The 20,436-nt window shown below is 43.2% G+C and overlaps 1 protein-coding gene across 1 annotated transcript in view; it reads left to right on the top strand.

The window, feature by feature from the left end:
- The first annotated feature begins 487 nt into the window (after nucleotides 1–487).
- Nucleotides 488–20,436, top strand: part of LOC115463429 (gastrula zinc finger protein XlCGF26.1-like) — a 31,893-nt gene continuing 11,944 nt past the window's right edge. Inside the window, exons 1-2 of the mRNA XM_030193950.1 lie at nucleotides 488–569; nucleotides 1,655–1,775. Of these exons, the coding sequence (XP_030049810.1) occupies nucleotides 546–569; nucleotides 1,655–1,775 (145 nt within the window). The 5' untranslated portion in view covers nucleotides 488–545. The remainder of the gene's footprint in view (nucleotides 570–1,654; nucleotides 1,776–20,436) is intronic.

Below are 20,436 nucleotides of genomic sequence, written 5' to 3'. Positions count from 1 at the left end.
ATAGGTTTGCTTGCATTGTTTTGAGTGAACGGGGATGACGGCTGCGCTGGGAAGGGGAAACGTAGATTGTCCTAATTGGTTTTCTTGCTTACAGTGGACTAGATAGGCTCACTTCCACTCCTGTTTATTAAACCACCTTGCCGTTCTCAATCTAACTTACTAGACAGGAAACAACAAAGACTCAAGAAAAGACTCCGCCTCCTGCTGGGCACTGACTGATGACATTAAGGGGGGGCGGAGCTTCACACACAGGGCACTGGTTACATTTCCTAGTACACTATCTCAGTCCCGCTCCGCCCTCTCCTAGTAAATGAAATGAATGAAATTATGTCATCATCAGTTTGTGCAGGTCAGGACAGGAGGAGACTTATAGGTTTGTTTGTTTTTTTATTTCCTCCTTTGAACTTCGTTCCCTCTCGATCTGTGATCTCAGCTTCTGCTCTTTTGTCTATTCTCCCAGCAGCACCGCAAGAGACAAACTGCTCAGCTACTGAAAGAACCCCAAATTCATTTCTAAATTTGCAAACTGCAAAGCGGAAAACAAAATGCCTGCAGGAGCTTCTGCCCAGGTAGATTACCCCGAACTTCCCCCTCTTTCCGCAAACACTGCTGCAGCAGCTTTCTAACCTGGAAACGTTGCACAGTCTGGACCCCAAGCAGACTTGAGCTGGGGAAAGTAACTTTAGGACTCTCTTGAGGGAAAGGAGAGAGATCAGAGGTGTTTCGAAAGGAGATTTTTCTGTCACAGGTTCTGTGTGTAACTGTTTTATAGTTGCTATAATCCTGCGTTGGGATTGTGAATTATATACACCCAGAAAACTCTCCTTCTACCACACTGAGCCCCAACACTGGGAAGTCTTCTGAAATATTGTATAACCCCACTTTGGGATTGTGTGTTAATGCGATTTTGGATTATATACTACTACTACTTAACATTTCTAGAGCGCTACTAGGGTTACGCAGCGCTGTACAAATAAACAAAGAAGGACGGTCCCTGCTCAAAGGAGCTTACAATCTAAGGAACGAATGTCAAGTGGGCAGTCTAGGTTTCCTGGGTAGAGGTGTAGAGGTTAGGTGCCGAAGGCGACATTTAAGAGGTGGGCTTTAAGCAGAGATTTGAAGATGGGCAGGGAGGGGGCCTGGCGTATGGGATCGGGGAGTTTGTTCCACGCGTGGGGTGAGGCGAGGCAAAAAGGGCGGAGTCTGGAGTTGGCGGTGGTGGAGAAGGGTACGGAAAGGAGGGATTTGTCTTTAGAGCGGAGGGTACGGGTAGGAACGTAAGGGGAGATGAGGGTTGAGAGGTAAGGAGGGGCTGCAGATCGAGTACATTTGTAGGTTAGTAGCAGAAGCTTGAATTGAATGCGGTACCTAATCGGAAGCCAATGAAGTGACCCAGAAAACAGAAAATATACACCCAGAAAACTCCAAGGGGTATATTTACTAAGGCGTTATAGGCATGTTAGCATTTGTAATGTGCGTTAATGGTTGATGTGTGTTAAATGCTAATGCACCCATAGGAATGTATTGGCGTATTAGCGTTTCACGTGCCTTAAATTTAAAGGCACATTAAAACTGATGAACCCAGCAGTGTGAGACCTCATCCTTATGATGTAGAAAATGCTGAGTGTGTTTCTGGTTTGTATTTCAAATATAGGTGACGTTTGAGGAAATTGCTGTCTCTTTCTCCCAGGAGGAATGGGGATATTTAAATGAAGAGCAGAAGGAGCTTTACAGGGAGGTGATGAAGGAGAATTATCAGATTCTGCTCTCGCTGGGTAAGGGATAATTTTGCACTTTGATTAGCAGTATTTTCACAGACTGCTTGTAATCAGCAGAAGAAAGGGAAGTGTTGATGCTCCTTTACAAGTAGTTGGTGAGGCTCCACTTGGAATATTGTGTTCAGTTTTGGAGGCTGTATCTTGCTAACGACATAAAGACTTGAAGCGGTGCAGAGAAAAGCAACAAAAAACGTCTGGGGTTTGTGTCACAAAATGTATTAGAATTGACGACATGAAGATGTATTGTATTGTAACATTTATAACCCGTGCTTTCCCACTTGTTAGCAGGCTCAATGCGGCTTACATAATATAACAGTTTGGCGTTTTTTTCAGGACTTGGGCCTTGCATCCAATAAAAATGTTATTGCAGTAGTCAACGTGGATAAGTACAGTGGATTGGACCAAATTGCGGAAGGATTTTAGAGGAAGATAGTGTTTCACACGCTTCAACATCCACATCATGTTGAACATTTTCTTTGTCGTAGCTTTTGCGTGATTTTCCATAGTTAGGTGTTTGTCTAGTAATACTCCTAATATTTTTAGGTTGTCTAATATGGGGATGGTGACGTCAGGGGTGTAGAGTACTGGGATGTGAGGATTAAGCATTGTGTTTCTCCTTATTCAATTTCATCTGAAAGCATTGGCCCAAGAGGCTAAGATGTTAATTCCCTTGATTATTTTATCGGAGATGTATACCTTAGAACAGTGGTTCCCAATCCTGGTCTTTGAAGTACCCCAACCAGTCAGGTTTTCAGTATATCCACAATGGGATAGATTTGCATATAATAGTACATTAATTTAATTGCAGCAGGCAAAACAAAATAGCATATCAATATAGAAAATAATCACTTGAAGAAATAAATTAATAAAGGCCAAAACAACAGTAACTACACATTAGCGAAAGCCAAAGCAAACAGGTGAGCCTTTTCTAAAATTGAACTATAGATTAGAGAATGACACGGGGATGGGGATAGAGCCGATGGGGACAAACTTTGTTCCCGTGTCATGCTCTAAAAGCTTGAGACTGGCCTTAAAAGGCTGTTCCAACTAGATAGAACAGCATCAATAAACTGCTAGCATCAGTATGTAAAAGCTTAACATATCTTACACAACAATCAACTAAATGCAATAAAAAACTGCAGAAGCTGCTTTGGGATTTAAATGAAGCACTGTTAAATGACATCATTTGTGTCTTGTCTGCTTTTGATGTATGTCATGAAATGCCTAACATCAACCTAGGGTTAACCCCATGGCCACCTAGAGGGTTTGTCCCCAGCACTGCTCAGGCCCGCCTGCACCTGGGCACGTGCTCTATACAAGCCAACCGCCAACCCCATGCACTAGGTTCCACTTGCCTCTGAGCAAGTCTCCCACCCACAAATTGTTCCCCGGTGATTTCTAGGACACTGGGGCCACACTCCCAGGGGTCCCACAGTTCCCAGAAAGCACTCACAGACCCAAAACACAGACCACCAGGATTCTTAGTCCAGGACAGCAGAGCTAATAAACTATAGGTTTATTATCACAGAACTTGAACAGTGAACAGAAAAAGGTGAAATCAGCAAACAATAACAGGTAACCGAATATGGATCAATTATAAAACTATCTAACCGTTTGTTTACTACCTGGGTAGTACCTGAGGAGTTCAGGAAATATAGCTGCTCACAGGTTATAAAACTGCTCACAGGGCCTTAGTAAAGAGATCTTTCTCTCTCTGCTCCCTGGCTGAGACTAAAGAAGAAATTCAGTACCCTCTGACTAGATTTGAACTCCAGGGCCAATCAATGCTCAGAGCATCAACTTTGAAAGTATCTGGCCAATGGTACTGCAAATTGCCTTTCCACAAGCTTTATGTTACCTGCTCTGTGAACTTCACACAGTTTATTCAGTTTACCTTTTTATTTGTAGTCATGTATATAGCCGAGACCTAAACTGTATTTAGCCCACAGAATACAGAGTGAATATAAGAAAACATCATCCTTAAAAAGTTGTTACCGGATAAAAATTGTTAAGGTATGTTTTGATTTCTGTAAATAGAATCAATTTTGTTTACATAAATTCAAGGAACAAACACCAGTAAATATAAATAAGCTATTTATTAAAATGACTTTTAAAACCATAAATATAATAAATACTAGTAAAAAAGCCCCGTTTCTGATGCAAATGAAACGGGGGGGCTAGCAATGTTTTCTTCTGTGTGCATGTGGGAGTGTGTGTGTCCCTGCCCTCTGCCCTCTCTCCCCTCCCCCCCTGAGTCCTTCAGTAAAAAAAGCCCTGTTTCTGATGCAAATGAAACGGGTGGGGAGGGGGCTAGCAATGTTTTCTTCTGTGTGCGTGTGGGAGTGTGTATGTCCCTGCCCTCTCTCCTCTCCCCCCTCTGAGTCCTTCACTGTTACAGAGCCAGTGATTTGATTTCGTGCTCTGCTGTTTTCCTTCACTGACTGTTTGTGTTACAGAGAGGGCGGGGCAGACACTCATGGGGAAACCGGATATCTCTCCCCCTTCACACTTCCGTCTGGAGGCTTCATAGAACGTTGGTGTTGCCTTTTATATAGAGAGATTATAAATAATTAAAATCCCTCCTGGATCCAGGTCTACATTCCAAAATATTTCTCTTTCTTATAGAAATCAATAAGATTACTAGAACTACAAGTAAGTATTGCACATAAACAGTAAGTCTTGCATAAATATTCCTGTTAAAAGTTTACTTAATAATTCCAATTTTATTTTCTTCTATAGGAATTACTTTTAAGGTAAGTAGTATTCAGTAATGATATCACAGATCAATTGTATTATCAATAAGTAATTAAACGAATTTAACTTTTTCTTTGGTCAGGTCCTCGGTTCCTTAAGGTAAGTATGAGCAAATAATGTAAATGTACAATGTCTCTCTCTCTCAGTTTCTCAGTCTTGCTGAATTAATTTTTCTTCTGTACTTTACTTAAATTCCAGCTTTCTTGACTTTTGGAAAATGTCATCTGTCTTGGTTGTCTTGGTCTTGATTTTCCCCCTAAACTTATTCTATCTTCCTGCAGTGTGTGTCTAAAAGTAAGCCTGCCTGTCACAGGAGCCTGGACTGGATATTCTAATTTAAATAAAATAAATTAAAATTTGTTCCCTGATACTAATTTCCTGACTTATCCTAATACACTTTTAAATTCTAAATCTGCCTATGGAGAGAGCAGGCCCTCTTCCAGGAATTTGCTGAATTCTTGACGCTCACAAGTGCTCATATCACTCACACACACAGCCACTCTGGATTCACACAGCATTAAGAGGTTTTGTTTAAATGAACTCTTTTCTTTACTTTTCTAAAATCAGAAAATTTAATTATCTATCTAGTTCAGACTTCAGATATTAATGTATTGGTTTTCCAAAAACAGAGAGTGGGGTTAAATGGGCAGTATTCACAATGGAGAAGGGTAGTTAGTGGGGTTCCTCAGGGGTCTGTGCTAGGACCGCTGCTTTTTAATATATTTATAAATGATTTAGAGATGGGAGTAACTAGCGAGGTAATTAAATTTGCTGATGACACAAAGTTATTCAAAGTTGTTAAATCGCGACAGGATTGTGAAAATTACAAAGAGGACCTTACGAGACTGGGAGACTGGGCGCTAAATGGCAGATGACGTTTAATGTGAGCAAGTGCAAGATGATGCATGTGGGAAAAAAATGAACCCGAATTATTGCTAGTCATGCAAGGTTCCACGTTAGGAGTTACGGACCAAGAAAGGGGATCTGGATGTCGTCGCGATAACACACTGAAACCTTCTGCTGAGTGTGCTGCTGCGGCTAGGAAAGCGAATAGAATGTTGGGTATTATTAGGAAAGGTATGGAAAACAGGTGTGAGGATGTTATAATGCCGTTTTATCGCTCCATGGTGCGACCGCACCTTGAGTATTGTGTTCAATTCTGGTCGCCGCATCTCAAGAAAGATATAGTAGAATTGGAAAGGTGCAGCGAAGGGCGACTAAATGATAGCGGGGATGGGACGACCTTCCTATGAAGAAAGACTAAGGAGGCTAGGGCTATTCAGCTTGGAGAAGAGATGGCTGAGGGGAGACATGATAGAGGTATATAAAATAATGAGTGGAGTGGAACAGGTGGATGTGAAGTGTCTGTTCACGCTTTCCAAAAATACTAGGACTAGGGGGCATGCGATGAAACTACAGTGTAGTAAATTTAAACAAATCGGAGAAAAGTTTTCTTCACCCAACGTGTAATTAAAGTCTGGAATTCATTGCCGGAAAAATGTGGTGAAGGCGGTTAGCTTAGCAGAGTTTAAAAAGAGGTTGGACGGTTTCCTAAAGGACAAGTCCATAAACCGCTTCTAAATGGACTTGGAAAAAATCCAAAATCCCAGGAATAACATGTATAGAATGTTTGTATGTTTGGGAAGCTTGCCAGGTGCCCTTGGCCTGGATTGGCCGCTGTCGTGGACAAGATGCTGGGATCGATGGACCCTTGGTCTTTTCCCAGTATGGCATTACTTATGTACTTATGTACTTTTTAAACAGGTTTATATCTGAAAAGAGAATTTTCAGGAATGATATCATATCAATTTCTATTTTAACTACTTCAACCCACTTACAGGTATTCAATGCTTTCCAGCACTTTTCAGAACAAAATATACTTTTCAAATAGTATTCTAACTATTTTTAACATTAACTACTATCAGTTGTTTCAAAATAAACCTGAGAAGCACAAGCTAAAACTCTTGAATTCAGCGCAAACCTCTGTATAATCTCAGAACTCTGTTAAACTATTCCCAAGCACACTTTTATAATTTTACTCAAACTTTTCCATTTATTCCTTCCTTTCAAACCTCTCACTCAGACACATCAGATGCAGGTCTTCTCTCACCAACTGTCACTGGTTAGGTCCCTAACTAGAGCAGTGCAGCCAATCAGGAAGCTCCTTTTCAGAACACATTTCCATACTGACATTCTATTGTACATTTTAGGTTAAAAACACTATATAAAACCTTCATTTGGGGATTTTAATTGCATAACACAGATCAGAGCAATGCCCTAATGTTTATTCTATAAAACATTTCATTAAAATTGACCCCCAAATACTCAAACTGGAACTGCATAAAATCTAAGCTTTTCATAACAAGCAAGTATAGGCTTCCAGGACCTAAATTCTAGCATTAAAACTCATGCAAACACTTTTAAAATGTATTTTTATACTTTTTAGATTTCCAGGTGTCAGTGCAGGTCTCCTGTAACTGTACTGCACCTGCGCCAAAATTTGCGCCGTTTTGGATTACAGCAACCAAGAACGCCTCCAATAACCCCCCTCCATTTCCCAGCAGTCTCTGGGCCAAGTTTAAATAATATCCGCCACTGGTTTGTGCCTCGCGCATGTGCAATTACGCACAACCTCCGATTTCGGCCGCCATCTTATTTTTTATAATTTGACCCTTCCACAGGTCACAACAAGCCCCCTTTTAATATTTTTAATGAAACATTGGTGGTGCAGTGGTCCCCAATGCTCCATTTCAACACCGGAGCCATTGGACTCAAACGGTGCACTGTGCATGCGCCGCCGACGTTACTGATGATGTCAGTGAGTCTTTTGACTTCGTACCCTCACTTTCAGCGTTCCCCAGGCTCCTACAAGCCTCAGGGAGCCTGGGGCTTTTCCCATTTTCCATCTCCGGCTTCCCTCTTCACCAGGGGCAATCCGGAATGACATGGTTCGCGCTGGATGCGCGATTCCGCGACTGACACCCCCCTGACCACCTGGAGCCTCCCCACAGCTCCCAGGGGCCAGGTAAATAAATATTTAAATTGTATATACTGGTTACATTAAACTGGAAAAGAGAACTGTACAGCGCTGCGTAACCCTAGTAGCGCTTTAGAAATGTTCAGTAGTAGTCGTAGTAGTAGTAGTAAAGTCTTCTGTAACAGCTTTAAAACACAAAACAATCGCCATCTGCTGACCAATTAGGAGAAATACAATTCAGGCTTAGAAACCCACTATTTTGTCACAATGTGGCAACAAAGAGTCTTGTCTGCTAATCAGACTCCTACCATCTTCAACGTCTTTCTATCTGTCACGTGCCCAGTTACTCAAGTATCTTACTGTTGCTGCAACAGATTCATCCATTGTTCCTGGCATCATTTTCAACACTTAATTGACACTTATTTGCCTGTTATATATATGTATGTATGTATATATGTATTATATATATATATGTATGTATGAAAGGCAATCAAATTATTTTCCTAGTTTTATGATTGACTTTTATGGAACTATGGGGCTCGTTTTTGAAACAGAAAAATGTCCAAAAAATTACACAAAAGGCAGTTGGACATATTTCTCGGCAAAATACATCCAAAGTGTATAATCAAACAAACAAAAAAGTTCTAAACTGCAAGCATGTCTAGATCAGAACGTCTCCAGAAGGCACATTCGGGGGTCGTGATGTGAGCATGTCTTGGCCAGTCTTATGGAATGAACATCTCCAGCCCATAATGGATTACAAAATGATTTCCTGCTGGCGGGAACAAAAACGTCCCTAATTAGACCTGCTTTAAAAGCGGTTAGGGTAAGCGCCAGCTTGGCTTTTGACCCCTTTGCGATTTTGTGTAGTTGGAGAGTGGAGAGCCAGGAGCATTGGTTATTGAGAAACAGTTGTTGACGGCTGTGTTATCGTTTGTTTGCCCAAATCTGAACCTTGTCACCCTTACATTCTCTGTGTCTCACCTCCTCAGCCACAACCACCCCCCTTCCTCTGTATCCTGCCTCCTTCCCCCCTCCCTCAGTTTCCCCCAGCCCACAAACCTCCCATTATACCCCCTTACTTGTTTAGCTTCTGTCTATCCTAGGGCTCTTCAGCTTGGAGAAAAGGCGGCTGAGGGGAGATATGATAGAGGGAGTTGAATGGGTAGATGTGAAGCGTCTGTTTACGCTTTCCAAAAATACTAGGACTAGGGGGCATGCGATGAAGCTACAATGTAGTAAATTTTAAAACGAATGGGAGAAAATATTTCTTCACTCAACGTGTAATTAAACTCTGGAATTTGTTGCCAGAGAATGTGGTAAAGGCGGTTAGCTTAGCGGGGTTTAAAATGGTCTGGACAGCTTCCTAAAGGAAATAGACCATTATTTAATTGACTTGGGGAAAATCCACTGCTTGTTTCTGGGATAAGCATCATAAAATGTATTGAACTTTTTTGGGATCTTGCCATGTATTTGTGACCTGGATTGGTCACTGTTGGAAACAGGATGCTGGGCTTGACGGACCTGTGGTCTTTCCCAGTATGGCAATACTTATGTACTTATTGCTTTGTTTGTCCTGTGTACTTCTGCTGTGTGTGTGTGAGGACTGTTGGTTGCTACTGGAACAGTGAATGTTAATGGGTGTGGCACAAGTGTTTGCTGTTGGTGAGAGAGTGTTTGCTGTTGCTGCTGTGTGTGACTGCTTTGTTTGTGAGTGGTGGGAGAGTGAGTGTTTGCTTCTGCTGTGTGTAAGGACTGTGTGCTGGCGATGGGAGACTGAGTGCTGGCTGGTGCTTGTTGGTTCTGGGTTTCACTAGGTATGTAGAGGTGTGCACAGTAGTGTGTCTGGGGTTAGGTGGGATATTGATTCACTGAATGCACTGGTGGCTGACATGGTGGAGGAGGAGGAGAGTTTGGAGGGTAGGCCCTGCAGGAGATACCCACATGTTTTCTGGCCCCATACCCATTTCCTGGACCTTACTGACCAGCAGTGTGTCAATAGGTACCACTTTGACATGGCTGCTATCCAGCACCTGTGTGACCAGCTCCAACCCCTCCTGCATTCCAGCACCCGTAGGAACAATCCCATCCCTGTCCATCTGAAGTTCACCACCTGCCTTGCTTTTCTGGCCACTGGTGGCTTCCAGTCTGTCCTAGCTGTGAATGCGGGTCTGACCTAGCATGTCATTTCAAACTGCCTCACCCAGTTCCTTGATGCCTTCCTTCCCCGCTACCCCCCAGGCCCTGCAAAGCAACATGGGTCAGTTCTACAGCATAGCTCGCTTCCTCTCGGTCACAGGCGTCAACGACTGCATACACATCACACTCAGACCACCCTGGGCACGAGAGACCACCTATAAGAATAGAAAAGCATTCCATTCTATGTGAATATGCAAGTTGTGTGTGACACCCAAGGGGAGACTGTGGACGTGTGTGCCCAATACCCAGGTTCCACCCATGATGCCTACATACTAGAGCATTCTGGAATCTACCACAGGTTTGACTGAGATTGACCAGCAGCTGGCTCCTAGGTAAGTGCAACAGGGATCGTCCTACCCCATACCCCCTCCTTCCACAAACCCCAGCACTCCCTCCCTCCCTCCACATGACTCCACAACCCACAATCCCCACCCCCCAATGTACCTAGACTAGCCAATACACACCCATGTCTCTCATTCTGCTTCTCCCCACAGGTGACAGAGAATACCCACAACGGACTTGGCTCATGACCCCATTACTACATCCCCCAAACTGCGGCAGAGGAGGACTACAACAACAGACATCGGACCACACGTGACATCATAGGGTTCACCTTTGGCCAGCTAAAGAATCGGTCCGGAGGAGAGCTCCTCTGTAGCCTAGAAAAGGTTGCCAAGATCTTCATGGCCTGCTGCATGCTTCATAACCTGGCCCATCGCAGAGGTCATATGGGAATTGTGGGCACACTCTCAGGAGGGTAGCTGCATTCTTAGCCCTTGATCTGGGACAGAGGGGTTATAGGGGTGCTCTGTTTGTGATACTTACATGGGTCCTGGAGATGCTGCCACAAGCACCGGATCAGTGCTGGTTTGTCCCTCCGAACATGCCGGTACCAACGCCTCAGGGACTCCAGCTCCCGGTGGATGCCATACCACCTGTAAAACACAAGTTTGTAGACCAGGGTTCAGGTGATAGGCCTTCTTGCCTTCACATACATTATTGTTTTTGAAACCAAGTTATGCAATGCTCCTCACATAGGCTGTGATAGATGGCAACAGGCAGATTTGGGGGGGGGGGGGGGAATCAAGCACAGATGATATGTGAGCTGAAGTGGACATAGGGACAGAGAGTGGCATGGCGGCCTTTCTGTGCAGCATGTGCAGTATTTCAGGGATGTGGGAATGGGCAGCAGGGTACAGCTGGTGTTCCTTTGGGCATCTGCATGTACTTTAGTGAGCTGCCAATGTTCTCATCACTATGTAGGTGAGACCAGGGAAAGGGTGCGGGTCTGTGCGGTCCCTCATAGCTCTGCATAGGTGGTAGAAGGGGTGGTCCCCATACTTTCTGGGCATTGGATGTAGTGTTCATTCAGATTTCAGCATTTTGTTTTACAACCATGTTTACTCTTGAATGAGGAACTACAGTAAGACATTGGATTGATGAGGGAGCTATTACATGTACTGCAACAGGAAAGGGACCTCAGTGCATGTACCCTGCCCATGTCTAGTGATTGTACTTGAACGGTGCTGTGATCTGGGGGTGCAATACTGGACACTTACATTGCCAGGGTGTCTCTGATGTGTCTCCAGGCTCTTATGGAGACATTTCTAGGAGGTAGGTAGTGGTGACTTTTGCAAAGATGCCTCCTCTGCCTTTTCACAGGAGTATCATGAGCTGGGTTTCCTTGGGGGGATTAGCTTGATTCTTGCCTGATAGACGTCCTTGAACAGCAATGGACATTCCTCCATGTGCAAAGCTCTATATAGATGTGTTGCATGTGGAGGAAACGTCTTGCTGTGGCCGTGGGGACCTCTAGTGGGAGTGGACATTCTATACTGTGTATTTTTGAACAGCGGGGATGTTTTTCGCTGCTGCTTAGAGGCGTATTATTTCCATACGTCTATCTATGGGGCTAGAAATGACAAAGCCTCTTTGGGAGGAGGAGAAGAAAAAAGTACAAGTCACTTCCTTTATCATAGTGAAAGTGTTTTTTGACAGACACTTAAACAAGCCTATCCCTGCCTCACTTGTGCTGAATCCATGGCTGACCTCACTTGTGCTAAATCCCTTGGCTGATGATGTCAGCAGCAGCTCAGCAGGAAACAATACATGATCACTCGAGCATTATTTTATCTCTGAGATTGAGGCAAAGTTGATAAAAAAAAGTGCTAGCTTCAGAAAGTGACTTAACTGAAGTCTAAAAGGTGGTAAAGAGAGAAGGCATACAAGGAGAACATAGGGATGTAAGGGAGAGACGGGCAGCACTGTTTTGTCTCTGTGAGAAAAATGAGCTTCAAAAATCTCCAGGCTTAGTGGCTCTATTAGCAAGCGACCTTCAATAGTCGGAGAGAAATAGCAAAGTCGAGTCACTGAGAGAGAGACAAAATACTGTGTCACTTTTTTAGGTTCATTGCTTCTAGAGCAAATGCATACTATATAGTGAAGTGAGAAAGAAATGAACCCATACAGTAGGAATGGGCAGATAACGGGCATCCATACACACAAATATATTCTGATTCAGTGATCACAAATCTATCATTGCAATAGACACAAAGTAGCATCTTTAATCAACAACCATAGCACATAGATTAAAATCTAGAGAGAAAATGCACAGAGACAGAATGACCTCCTCCTCACCAAAGAATGTGGTTCACTAGAAGGGACTAAACTGTTAGCAGTAGTAAAGCACTACCAGAGATACCGATAAGAGAGAGAAAACAGAGTGCAAAAAGGCCTCTGCTTCAGGGGATTTGGACGTCTGTCAGCCAGAAAAACAGAATTCTTTTTAATACACACCTGTAAGAGAGGAGGGTTGGCTCTGCCAGATTTAGATCTAGCATGTTACCTCTGAAAGATCAATGATGGGCTAAAAGGTACAACTAATGAAAGGACAAAAATTCAACTGTTCATCGCCAGTTTTATGTTGCATTCTCAGGATATATCAGCACCCATACGACAGAGCTGATTAGGGAAAACTCTTAGAATGGTCTGGGAATGGCTATGTAAGAACAAACATACACTATGGAATTACTTTCTTTCTAGGGTAGTGTTAACGTTATGGCTAGTAAAACCTGTAGAGAATGGAAAAAGAAGGGTTTGGAGAGGTGTAATGCATGATGAAGGGAAAGTATTTCCCTATGTAGTGCTGTTATGATCATAGACTCTTAGGCAGACAGATGACTTTATTCATCTGCAAACAAAACATTATATCCATTCCCTTCTGATACAGAATATTACAGAGGAAATGACAGAACATGTGGAAGAAACATTTTGCTAGCAAAGGAGCGAGGGCCTAGCATCTCTCTTTATGATAAAACCCCCACTTAATTTGACTGTATATGCAACAGAAATTACTACATGGGTGTAGAAATTACGATGGATAAGTTGAAAGAGCTTGTCTTATTCCTCCGGTAGCAGTGGTTAATGCTAGTCGTAAAGAGCAGCGCTACCCTTTCTGGCTTACATATCTCCAAACAGGACTTTGAAGATGAGAATCACCTAAAGAAGGTTTCTGTGTAAAATACGGGGGGAAGAGAGAGCTACTTTGGGGTGATAGTATCTGAGGATCTGAATGTGACAAAACAGTGTGACAAGGCGGTGGCTGTAGCCAGAAGGTCACTAGGCTGTATATAGAGAGAGGTGTGACCAGCAGAAGAAAGGAGGTGTTGATGCCCCTCTAAAAGTCGTTGGTGAGGCCCCACCTGGAGTATTGTGTTCAGTTTTGGAGGCTGTATCTTGCTAAGGATGTAAGAAGAATTGAAACGGTGCAAAGAAAAGCTACAAAAAATGGTATGGGTTTTGTGTTACAAGACGTATGAGGAGAGACTTGCTGACTCAGAGAAAAGATTGCAAATTAATACTGTCAGTACTGAGCATGATGTAAATAGGAACAACAAACATAGTTTGAAATGTCTATATGCGAATGCCAGGAGCCTAAGAAATACGATGGAAGAGTTAGAATATATTGCACTAAATGAAAAATTAGATATACTAGGCATCTCTGAGACCTGGTGGAAGGAGGATAACCAGTGGGACAATGTCATACCGGGGTACAAATTATTTCGTAGTGATAGGGTGGATCGAATTGGTGGAGGGGTAGCATTGCATATTAACGAGAGCCTTGAATCAAATAGATCTTAGAATAACTGTGGATTGAAATTCCATGTGTAAAGGGGAAAAGGATAGTGATAGGAGTGTACTACCGTCCGCCTGGCCAGGATGAACAGATGGATGCAGAAATGTTAAAGGAAATTAGGGACACAAACAAACTGGGCAACACAATAATAATGGGTGATTTCAATACCCCGATATTGACTGGTAAATGTAACATCGGGACATGCTAGGGAGGTAAATTTCCTTGATGAAATCAAGGACAGCTCCTTTATGGAGCAGCTGGTACAGGAGCCAACGAGAGAAGGAACAATTCTAGACCCAGTCCTTAGTGGAGCGCATGATCTGGTGCGGGAGGTAATGGTGCTGGGGCCGCTTGATAACAGTCATCATAATATGATCGGATTTGATATTAGCTTTGAAGTAAGTATACATAGGAAATCAAATACGTTAGCATTTACTTTAAAAAAGGAGACTATGATAAAATGAGAAGAATGGTGAAAAGAAAACAGACAAATTGCTCAGACAAATGGTCATGGAACCCACGAGGGAGGGAGCGACGCTGGATCTGGTGCTCACAAATGTGGATAGCGTGTCAAATGTCCAAGTGGGTGCCCACCTGGGCGGCAGTGACCATCAACGGTTTGGTTTGATATGACGGCTGAAGAGGAGGGTTGCCACTCAAAACTCAAAGTCCTGGATTCAAGCGTGCTGACTTTAGTAAAATGGGGGAATACCTAAGGAGGGAGCTGATGGGCTGGGAGGACGTACGAGAAGTGGAAGGACAGTGGTCCAGGCTGAAGAAGCTATAAATAGGGCCACAACCTTTATGTAAGGAAAGTAATAAAAGCAAGAGAAAAAGGAAACCGCTATGGTTCTCCAAGAAAGTGGCTGAGAAAATAAAGGCTAAAGAGTTCGCATTCCAGAAATACAAAAAAACTCAAGACGAGGAACACGGGGAGGAATACCGGAGGAAACTGAAAGAAGCCAAGAGAGAGGTACGTCTGGCGAAAGCGCAAGCGGAAGAACAAATGGCTAGAAAGGTAAGGAGGGGTGACAAAAATTTCTTCAGGTATATTAGTGAAAGGAGAGTGACTAAAAAGGGAATTGTGAGACTAAAAGATACTGCAAACCGCTATGTAGATAATGATGAAGAAAAGGCAAATTTGCTAATAGATACTTTTGTTCTGTTTTTACTGAAGAGAATCCGTGAGAAGGACCACGATGGACTGGCAAAAGTTCATTTGAGAATGGAGTGGATATAGCGCCGTTCACAGAAGAGAGTGTGTATCACAACTAGAAAAACTAAAGGTGGACAAAGCCATGGGACCGGACGGGATCCACCCCAGGATATTGAGGGAGCTCAGAGAGGTTCTGGCGGGTCCTCTTAAAGATTTGTTTAATAAATCCTTAGAAATGGGAGAGGTTCCGAGGGATTGGAGAACGGCGGAGGTGGTCCCTCTTCACAAAAGTGGTGATAGGGAAGATGCTGGAAACTACAGGCCGGTAAGCCTCACTTCGATTATTGGAAAAGTAATGGAAGTGATGCTGAAGGAAAGGATAGTGAATTTCCTGGAAGAAAATGAGTTGCAAGATCCGAGACAACATGGTTTTACCAAAGGGAAATCGTGCCAAACGAATCTCATTGAATTCTTTGATTGGGTGACCGGAGAATTGAACCGTGGACGTGCTATAGACGTAATCTACTTAGATTTCAGCAAGGCTTTTGACACGGTTCCCCACAGGAGGCTCTTAAATAAACTGGATGGGCTGAAGATAGGACCCAAAGTGGTGAACTGGATTAGGACTGGTTGACGGATAGGCGCCAGAGGGTGGTGGTGAATGGAGTTCGCTCGGAGGAGGGAAAGGTGAGTAGTGGAGTGCCTCAGGGATCGGTGCTGGGGCCGATTCTGTTCAATATATTTGTGAGTGACATTGCCGAAGGGTTAGAAGGTAATGTTTGCCTATTTGCGGATGATACTAAGATTTGTAACACAGTGGACACCCCGGAGGGAGTGGAAAACATGAAAAAGGATCTGAAAAAGCTAGAAGAATGGTCTAAGGTTTGGCAATTAAAATTCAATGCGAAGAAATGCAAAGTGATGCACTTAGGGAGTAGAAATCCAAGAGAGGCGTATGTGTTAGGCGGTGAGAGTCTGCTAGGTATAGATGGGGGAGAGGGATCTTGGGGTGATAGTAACTGAGGATCTGAAGGCGATGAAACAGTGTGACAAGGCGGTGGCCGTAGCTAGAAGGTTACTAGGCTGTATAGAGAGAGGTGTGACCAGCAGAAGAAAAGAGGTGTTGATGCCCCTGCACAAGTCGTTGGTGAGGCCCCACCTGGAGTATTGTGTTCAGTTTGGAGGCCGTATCTTGCTAAGGATGTAAAAAGAATTGAAGCGGTGCAAAGAAAAGCTACGAGGATGGTATGGGATTTGCGTTACAAGACGTATGAGGAGAGACTTGCGGACCTGAACATGTATACCCTGGAGGAAAGGAGGAACAGGGGTGATATGATACAGACGTTCAAATATTTGAAAGGTATTAATCCGCAAACAAACCTTTTCCAGAGATGGGGAAGGCGGTAGAACGAGAGGGCATGAAATGAGATTGAAGGGGGGCAGACTCAAGAAAAATGTCAGGAAGTATTTTTTCACGGAGAGAGTAGTGGATGCTTGGAATGCCCTCCCACGGGAGGTGGTGGAGATGAAAACGGTAACGGAATTCAAACATGCGTGGGATAAACATAAAGGAATCCTGTGCAGAAGAAAGGGATCCTCAGGAGCTTAGCCTAGAATGGGTGGCAGAGCTGGTGGTTGGGAGGCGGGGCTAGTGTGGGCAGACATATACGGTCTGTGCCGGGGCTGGTGGTTGGGAGGCGGGGATAGTGCTGGTCAGACTTATAAGGTCTGTGCCAGAGCCGGTGCTGGGCAGACTTATACGGTCTGTGCCAGAGCTGGTGGTTGGGAGGCGGGGTTGGTGGTTGGGAGGCGGGGATAGGGCTGGTCAGACTTATACGGTCTGTGCACTGAAGAGGACAGTACAAATAAAAAAGTAGCACATATGAATTTATCTTCTTGGGCAGACTGGATGGACCGTGCAGGTCTTTTTCTGCTGTCATCTACTATGTTACTATGTAAAACTTAGAGGAGTGACTGCGAGGGTCAAAAATTTACATCAGGCGTGGATGCTGTTCAAAAACAGCATCCTAGAAGCCCAGGCCAAATATATTCCTCGTATTAAAAAAAGAGGATGGAAGACCAAATGACAGCCGGCATGGTTAAAAAGTGAGGTGACGGAAGCTATTAGAGCTAAAAGAAAATCCTTCAGAAAATGGAAGAAGGAACCGATTGAAAATAATAAATGGCATAAGGAATGTCAAGTCAAATGCAAAGCGCTGATAAGGAAGGCAAAGAAGGACTTCGAAAAAAAATTGCGTTGGAGGCAAAAACACATAGTAAACATTTTTTTAGGTATATTAAAAGCAGGAAGCCGGCAAAAGAATTGGTTGGACTGCTAGATGACCGAGGAGTAAAAAGGGCGAACAGGGAAGACAAAGCCATAGCGAAGAGATTAAATGAATTATTTGTTTCGGTCTTCACCGAGGAAGATTTAGGAGTGATACCAGTGCCGATAATGGTATTCGAAGCTGACGAGTCGGAGAAACTTAATGAATTCTCTGTAAACCTGGAGGATGTAATGGGACAGTTCTACAAACTGGGAAGGTGGTAGAACTAGAGGACATGAAATGAGATTGAAGGTGGGGCAGACTCAAGAAAAATGTCAGGAAGTATTTTTTCATGGAGAGAGTGGTGGTTACTTGGAATGCCCTCCCGCGGGAGGTGGTGGAGATGAAAACGGTAATGGAATTCAGAAATGCGTGGGATAAACATAAAGGAATCCTGTTCAGAAGGGATGGATCCTCAGAAGTTTAGCAGAGATTGGGTGGCAGCACCGGTGGTTGGGAGGCGGGGCTAGTACTGGGGCAGACTTCTACGGTCTGTGCCCTAAAATGGCAGATACAAATCAAGGTCAGGTATACATATAAAGTAGCACATATGAGTTTACGTTGTTGGGCAGACTGGATGGACCGTACAGGTCTTTTTCTGCTATCACCTACTATGTTATGTTATGTTACTATTTTTATATCTCTTTTGAAGGCTGTTGTTAATGAGTTAGACAGTTATTTAAGTTTGAGTGATGCAGACGATGTTTTGATTTTTTTGGAAAAACAAACAAAATCGCTGAGAGGACATTTTCTATTGCAGGAAGGACTGGAAGACAGGAGAGCTAGACTGAATCATGAAATTGTTGATGACTTATTCATCCACAGATTAAAAAATCATAACAGTACTTCATAGGGCATATTTCTTCTCTGCTATGGCATACAGAGTAGGTTGTATTTTGTCCCCCTGAACATTTTAACAGAGTGGATTAGAGTTTCTTGAGGTAGTAGAAGTCAGATATTGGGGTTGGAAGGGTAGAGGGCAGGGTGTGTTGGGGTTTATTTCAGTTGTTATTGTTTTCTGTTTGTGATTTATAAACAGTTGTACATAATATTGTTCGCTTTTATACTGTAATAAACAGATTTAAATATAAGCTCATAAATATTTGAAGTTTGTGCAGATGAGGACAGAGCCCGTGGGGAGAGGATGGGACAGGGACAAGCTTGTCATTATCTACTATAGATGTAGTCTTACGTCAGGACAATGGAAGATATTTATTTAATCTAATCTGATGGAAAGATGGAATGCCAAGCAATAATTTATCTGATGATCTCAGCACATGAGTTGGCCTATAAATTCTTAAGGAGTTAGCTATGTGTTTATCTTGTTTGGCAGAGTGGATGGACTATATAGGGAGGAGTAGCCTAGTGGTTAGTGCAACGGACTTTGATTCTTGGGAACTGGGTTCAATTCCCACTGCAGCTCCTTGTGACTCTGGGCAAGTCACCTAACCCTCCATTGCCCCTGGTACAAAGTAAGTACCTGTATATATGTAAACCACTTTGAATGTAGTTGCAAAATACCACAGAAAGTGCGGTATATCAAGTCCCAGTTCCCGTTCCCTATTTGAGGTTCTACATGGAATGTTGAAACTATTTGTAGATTCTACATGGAATGTTGCTACTATTGGAGATTCTAGATGGAATGTTGCTACTATTGAGATTCTACATAGAATGTTGCTATTCCACGAGCAACATTCCATGTAGAAGCCTGCCCTTGCAGATCAGCAACGCAGCCGCGCAGCCTTCTGTTTCTGTGAGTCTGACGTCCTGCACGTATGTGCAGGACGGTCAGACTCACAGAAACAGAAGCCTGCATGGCCGCGTTGCTGATCTGCAAGGGCAGGCTTCTACATGGACTGTTGCTAGTGGAGGAGTAGCCTAGTGGTTAGTGCAGTGGACTCTGATTCTGGGGAACTGGGTTAGATTCCCACTGCAGCTCCTTGTGACTCTGGGAAAGTCACTTAACCCTCCATTGCCCCTGGTACAAAATAAGTACCTGAATATATGTAAACCGCTTTGAATGTCGTTGCAAAATACCACAGAAAGGCAGTATATCGAGTCCCATTTCCCTTTATCTGCCATCATCTACTGTGTTACTTCGGGCAGCTTCAGTAGGCAGTCATTTTTTATTTGCTGTTTGACACATCACCTCATAAGATTAGTATTGACTCTGTCGCTGAACGATGCTCACATTTTCCCCCAGGACTTCGTTCCCCTGACAAACAAGCCAAAATCTGGAATACAATTTTGTAGGATGCTCTGTATCAAGGGTTCTTCTTAAAAGACCCCAGCTCCACGTGCATACCCTTGATATCGTGTAGGATTCCTTATCATTAAGCAGCAAGCTCGGAGACTCTGGTGTAAACAAAGAGCTGTTTATACTTTGGCGTTTCAACAATGTGCTGCCTTTTATCTTGAAGTAAAAAAGGCTACGTCTAAATTATTAATTTGTTTTAAAGGATTCTTAAGAAATAGGCGATATCAAGTTCTCAAAATGGATTTTCCTCTTCTTTTTGGAAACCCATATGGTGTCCCTCAGGGTTACCTATTCTCTTTTTTATAATATTTATATGAGTTCATGAGGTTTGGTTACTCTAGAATTGGGAGAAACAATGTATTCTTATGCTGATGCATTTTTCTTTTAATTCCTGTTAGTAGTAACTTGGCAGCTTCTTTTGCTGCTATTACTAATGCGATTGATGAGATTAGAAAGTGGTCAGTTTACCACCTCTGATAAAACTAAGCTAATGCGGTTTGGTTCTAATCAAGTATCTATTCCAGTGTTGGTACTTATTAAAGATGGAACATCCATAAGTTTTCCATAATATTAGGGGTATATACTTGGTGCTTCTCTCAGTATGGAACCACAAGTCAATGCAGTGTTGGTGGAGGTGCACTTATGAAGGCCTTATGCAGTCCCAGTGCTGGAAATATTTAATATAAAGAACTAATATTAGTTCTTTATATTAAACTAGTAAAAAAAGGCCCGTTTCTGACACAAATGAAACGGGCGCTAGCAAGGTTTTCTTCGGAGTGTGTATGTTTGAGAGAGTGTGTGTGAGAGTGACTGTGTGTGAGAGAGAGAGAGAGAGTGAATCTGCGAATGTGTG

The sequence above is a fragment of the Microcaecilia unicolor genome, chromosome 1, assembly GCF_901765095.1.
Source record: "Microcaecilia unicolor chromosome 1, aMicUni1.1, whole genome shotgun sequence".
In the NCBI taxonomy this organism is placed as follows: Eukaryota; Metazoa; Chordata; class Amphibia; order Gymnophiona; family Siphonopidae; genus Microcaecilia; species Microcaecilia unicolor.
Note: the sequence above shows the minus strand (reverse complement) of the source record. Positions and strands in the feature narration are given on the sequence as shown.